Source organism: Limulus polyphemus, unplaced genomic scaffold (assembly GCF_000517525.1).
Source record: "Limulus polyphemus unplaced genomic scaffold, Limulus_polyphemus-2.1.2 Scaffold9399, whole genome shotgun sequence".
Taxonomy (NCBI): domain Eukaryota; kingdom Metazoa; phylum Arthropoda; class Merostomata; order Xiphosura; family Limulidae; genus Limulus; species Limulus polyphemus.
This window is the reverse complement of record NW_013675009.1, coordinates 1,376-7,212: the sequence shown is the minus strand read 5'-3', so window position 1 is coordinate 7,212 and position 5,837 is coordinate 1,376. Positions and strand designations below refer to the sequence as shown.

At 32.0% G+C, this 5,837-nt stretch overlaps 1 protein-coding gene across 2 annotated transcripts in view; it reads right to left on the bottom strand.

Annotated features, from left to right (window-relative positions):
- The window catches only part of LOC106475903 (sodium- and chloride-dependent glycine transporter 2-like), a 16,911-nt gene extending 11,431 nt beyond the window's left edge, over positions 1–5,480 (bottom strand). For both annotated transcript variants that reach the window (XM_022379916.1, XM_022379917.1), the window contains exons 1-6: positions 5,336–5,480; positions 2,899–2,973; positions 1,648–1,819; positions 1,309–1,440; positions 765–937; positions 31–236 (exon numbers count right to left, since the gene is read on the bottom strand). In XM_022379916.1, coding sequence (XP_022235624.1) covers positions 31–236; positions 765–937; positions 1,309–1,440; positions 1,648–1,819; positions 2,899–2,973; positions 5,336–5,356 — 779 coding nt within the window. In that variant the 5' untranslated portion in view covers positions 5,357–5,480. The remainder of the gene's footprint in view (positions 1–30; positions 237–764; positions 938–1,308; positions 1,441–1,647; positions 1,820–2,898; positions 2,974–5,335) is intronic.
- Between the last annotated feature and the right edge of the window lie 357 nt (positions 5,481–5,837).

The window sequence follows — 5,837 nt, the reverse complement described above, 5'->3', positions numbered from 1 at the left end:
TTATATATATATATATATAAATCGACTTACTCCCAGAATTGTTCAGAAGCAGTCTTAGTTGCATTTGTACAATTCTGTAACGTGGTATCAAACTGTTCTCGTGGCACGAGAGTGGTAGCCGTCTTGTCAGACAATGTGACGTTTACAAGATTGTCGAACATGGTTGTTAATGTAGATGTGTTGTACATGGCCGAATATTCTCTCGCTAGTTTGTCTAGGGCAACTGGGCAACGGTCCTGTAAAATATGATTACAGTTGAACGTACAGATTATAAGTTATATATTACTTCACAATCTACAATAACAACTGATAAAATATGCGTAGCATATATTTAAATATAGGTGATATCACATACACTAAACTACTATATGAAATACTGAGGTGTTCAACGTTTGGATCTCTCTACTGATATACAGACGTAGCACAGCATAGTTAAAAAACAACAACAAACAGGAGCTAAAATCTGCGTTGAGGGAGCGCAATGAGTTAATAAATCTGTACAAAGTAAATATAACCCTAAATGTATAGGTTCGATACCCACAGTGGGTTTGGCGCAGATAGCTCATTTTCTAGGTTTGCGCATAACAACAAACAAATAAATTTAGAAATTTTGTCGGCTCTTATAGGCTTGAGGGTTGTAATATAAAATCTAAGTTTTGAAAGATAAAAAGTCAAGTTTGGGTTGAAAAGACACAAACTAATTTGATTGAAAGCATAAATTCGATGTTTTATAAACGTGTAATGTTGAAAAAGACAACAATTACCACTCGGTCTCTAACGTAGCAGGTAGTGTTATCTGCACCCCACCATTCATGGCAGCCGCTCCACGGGACTTCAGAACGAAAGGACTGCCCCATATAATAAAGACAATACCCCATTATAACATTGTAGTAGATGGCGACCAAAATAGATATCACGACCATGGCAGCTCCAATACCTAGAACACAAGTTATGAAGAATGAAATATACTTTCTGTAAGCCTAACAAAATCTAAATACTTACTATGTAAAACTGTTTTCTTTGTAATACAATATATTTGGCATTTTGAATAACTGATTTATATGCAGGGATACGTATGTAGACATACACACATACTCTCAAAAATACCCAATAAAACCCTAGCGTTTTGAAAAGGATGACTTGTCTTGAGGGATAAAAACAGTATTATTCTAAAGAAGACCTGTAGAAAACGATCGAGTTTTATCGTGTTTTTTCTATTTTCTTTGTGTATGCAATTTACCAAACATTTTATACTATTATGAACACACACACATATATGCATATTGATTAAATGACTTAATTTCTCACCTTTTGCCAATGGAAAACACCTCCAGACGGACAAGGGTCCAAGGCTAGAAAACTGCCCTAGCGCTACCTCCATGTAGTACATAGGCTTACCAACCACCACCAGAAGAAGAATATACGGAAGGAGAAAAGCACCTAAAACGGGATAAAATATAAGGTTTTGTTACAATTTAGAAATATATATTATTGTAACCCACTACATCTCTTAGAAAGTATAAATTATGACCAGCTTTTCACGTGTTAGCAAGGATGGCACCGAGTAGTTTTTATTCTACTTGTTTTAAGAAGGAAAGCAACATATGCTACTTTGTTTGATTAAGGAAAGTCATAAATATTACTAACCTCCTCCATTTTGATAGGCTAAGTAAGGAAAACGCCACACGTTTCCAATGCCAACTGAAAGTCCAATACAAGACAGGATAAACTCGGCTTTGTTTCCCCAATGCCCCCTTTCCTCGTGCGGCGTGTGTATATCAGATATATTCGCCGATAGGACTGGAGCTGAAGGTTTGGGCTAAAGAATAAAGGTAATGTTATGAACTATAAAAAACATATATAAATACAATTTCAACAATGCGACTGAAAAAATAAGCTTAAAAAACAAAACAAAAATTTATATTTTAATTTTTTTAAATCACCGGGACAATCTTGAATATTATACATAGAGTATCAGGACTTCATGTGGCAAACTTCGAAAGTTAAATGAACTTAAAATAAAAACAAACACATATTATATAATTTAAGTAAATTATGTTTCTATGCTACATTACACCCAGTATAATGCTCTGATTACGAAAACAGTTTTATGCTACAATTTTTAAATATATCCGTTGACATCACGCATTCTTTCTATCGAATAATCAACATAGAAAGTCAAAAACGACCGTAAAGAGGAAGAAATAAACAAAGGGAAGGTGGGCGTCCTCTTTGGAAAGTGAACCAACTACACACATTAAATACCTTTACCGATGTCAGTCGTATAGAGCAACTGAAGAAATAATATGACCATAACGTAAAAAAAGGAAAGGTAGAGCCGTTTTGTATAACCTTAAAACCCAACTGAGCAAATAAATTATTAACATTTATCACTATGATACAAATGCCAGCAATAAAAACATCACTTATATCATTGCAAAAAATATGATTAATTTAATTTCAATACACCATTACATATATGGACCTTTAATTGGTAAAATTACCTATACTAATACAAGCATAGGTTTTACCAATAACAGAAAGACTGAACTGTTAATATATATGTTTGTTTGAACTCAGTTATCACATAACTAAAAATTACGTTTATCTTTTTCACTTTTTTTTCAAGTTTGATTTTCATATTTTAGTCGTCCTCCAATGGTTCAGCTTGAGAGCTTACAACACAGATAGCCTATTGTGTCATTTTGTGATTACAACAACACATTTGAGTCACTTCTAAGTATGGGTACAATTTTATCACGGAGGTTACAGGAAAACGTGTATTTGAATAAAGTCCAAGAACTGTCCTAGACAGTGTTATTAAAGGACAATTCACAATCTTCATATGAAACATTTTAGATTAAATATGGCGAATAACTTAAGAGTTAAAATTCTTACCTCTCGAATAACGTCGACTGAAGAAATAAAAACCGGATGCGACACGCCATTGTAAGATATAGCAGTTACAGGCTCCTGAAAAATTATAAATATTTATAAATTATTATTCTAAAATAACAAACACGGATAATCTCGGTTGTTTTTACTGAGTGGGTTCTCCTGAAATCACCTAAAATGTTAACGTTACGTAGCCAGAGTTTTTACAATATTTTAAATACAATACAAAAAAACTAATATGCTTATGCTATAAGTATTACCCTTCAAATTATCACTTTACTAAATTAAAATACTTAAATTTGGGCTTTGCAATTGCTCTCCTGTGAAGTCATGTCTAATTCTTCGTCCTTTTGTATATATAAAACTGTTTAAAAACGTCACCTATACTTATGTAATAGTTGTTGTACTAAACCATAAATAGAATGCATACTTATAGTCGTCCTTTAAACCAGAATAAAACAAAATGAAATATCTCATATTATTTTGTGATTGAATATTAGATTAATTATTTGTTTGTGAATAACTAACTATGTCTGTGCACAAGAAAGTACCTTATGTGTGAAAAAGTAGGTTACTTGATGTGTGAACAGTTGATTCGTTTTAGTGGAGACTTTAGGCTTAGGCTAGGTGTGTAATAATTATTTTGTGAATCAACTGTTTTCTCTACAGTCTTTCTTATGGTATTGTTGGAATGACGATTTATTAAGATCTCATTGTAATTGTTTTGAAGACTCGTAACGTAGATAGATTAATATGTAGAATTATACACGAACTTTCCTCTATGTTGAAATACTTTTCTTTTATTTGCAAGCCGTCAGTCCTCTTACCCTACCTAGCCACCATAGGGCAACATTACAATTAATAGTCTTCTTTATTCGCAAAGTTCTTTTGTCCTCTGTTGACCAGAGAATGCTAAAGCCTTTATCACAAGGTTACAGAGGTTGTTAAGTGCAGATAGACACCGAAATAATTTCCTTTGCTCGGTCTTAGATGTTCTTTGTTTAGAACCGCTAGGTGGCGTATCGTTGAACCAATATAAACCTGTTTACTACAGGTACACGTAAATTTGTTAGTAAAATGTTGAATTCAAATCTATCGCCTTGAAAAAAAAAAACCTTTAATGAGTAACTGAGATTTAAGGATGATTTTCAGCAAAACTTATGGATGCAAAGATTAAAATATATGTATTCGAATCAAGGAACCAGGTGTTATCTCCACTTGCATTCTCTGCTCAACAGAAAACGAAACAACGTTGCCGATAAAGGAGACTTTATTAATTATACTTTTGGCTAAGCGTGAATGGCACCTGTTTGCTTTTTTTTTCTTTTTCTACTGTTAGAATATCTGTCATAATTTTTAGAGTAAAATATTATTGATAGGCGAAACTGTAGTCCACAGAAGGGAATACAGCCAATCAAAGAAAGCATTAGTCCTCTACATCACATATTTTATTTTCAATTTTACTTTTGGTGAAAAAGAAAAGAAATCAGTCACATTTTTATATATAATAATTAAATAGTTGGTCCATTATACAATATGGTCAGTTTGTGTGTTTACAATATATTGGCTCTAGAAAGAGTGTGATAGTAATAAATGGTTATTAAGGGCTGTAATATTATATCTTTAATTTGAAATATTAAGACTTCTCCACTACACGACTTCCTATATCATTAATTATTTTATAAAATTCTGTTAACATATCACCTTTTTTACCACTTACAAATTTTAAGCAGAAGAAAAACTAATAGTTTTAGATATACAAAAAACTTAATAGTGTTACGTCTATGTTTGTTATTATCATTCTTTAACTTAATTACAGAGATACATAAAACATTTCGGTCCCTATACAGTGTTTGCCAATTTATATTTTGAATTACTGTTGAATAATGAACAAAAAAGTTAAACTATAAATTATTTTGCGCTTTTTTCTGCAATTTATTTATGAAATGATATTATTTATTAAGTAAATAAATAATAGATTGTGTTAACCCTAATAAAAACACAGAAGTGGGCCAGCGGTAAGTTTATGGACTTATACCGCTAAAATCAGTTCAATTCTCCGACGTGAACAGACCACAAGTGGTCCATTGTGTAGCTCTGTTTATTTAAACTAATATAATGATATATTTCCTAGAATATTTTAACATTTTATATTACAGACATTTACTTCATGTTTAATATTATAAAAGTATATAACAAATATAAAATATTAATTTTAGCATTAATTCGATGCAAGGCAAGCCTAACAACAGTATATTACGAATGACGTGGTTTTACGCCACCTATTGTCTTAAATGAAGATTTTTACCCAATAATTTCGCCTTTAGGCGCCTTATGAAGACTAGGGCTTTCTCTCTCTTTCTATAATTGATGTTTATTAGGAATTAAAGGGAAGTAAATTAATAATAGAAATAAACTCTACTAAAATATTAATAATCACCTTCTCAGTAGCTGGTGGCATGGTCAAATCCAATAAAATTTATCCCAGGTTGATTTGCTGTTTCAAAATGTTGCGCAAAAACAGGTTTTGTTAACCAAAGAAAAAAGACCAATGAATCCAGAACTTGTTTATCCTACAGAAGTTACAGTGAAATAAATAATCTTTTCAAACGCAGCACGTTTTATTTCACAAGGCCCGTGCGAAGGTAACGCATGACGTAACATCCTTTGTGTATGTAAGTACTGTGGAGAAACCTGAAGTCTGCGTATGGAAATGTTTCCAAGAAATTAGAATAGTCATGCGGAAGTGACATCAAAGAATTTCCTTTCGATTGTATCGTTATCATCGAAAGTAATTTATTTTCTCTAAACAAATAAGGTTTTCCAACAGTTATTTATGCAAGATCACAATGAAATTGAAATAGGCGGTTTCGAGAACTTTACCAAACCTAACACTAACTACTTGCGATTAACACCTTTCTTGATACTAATGTACATATTTG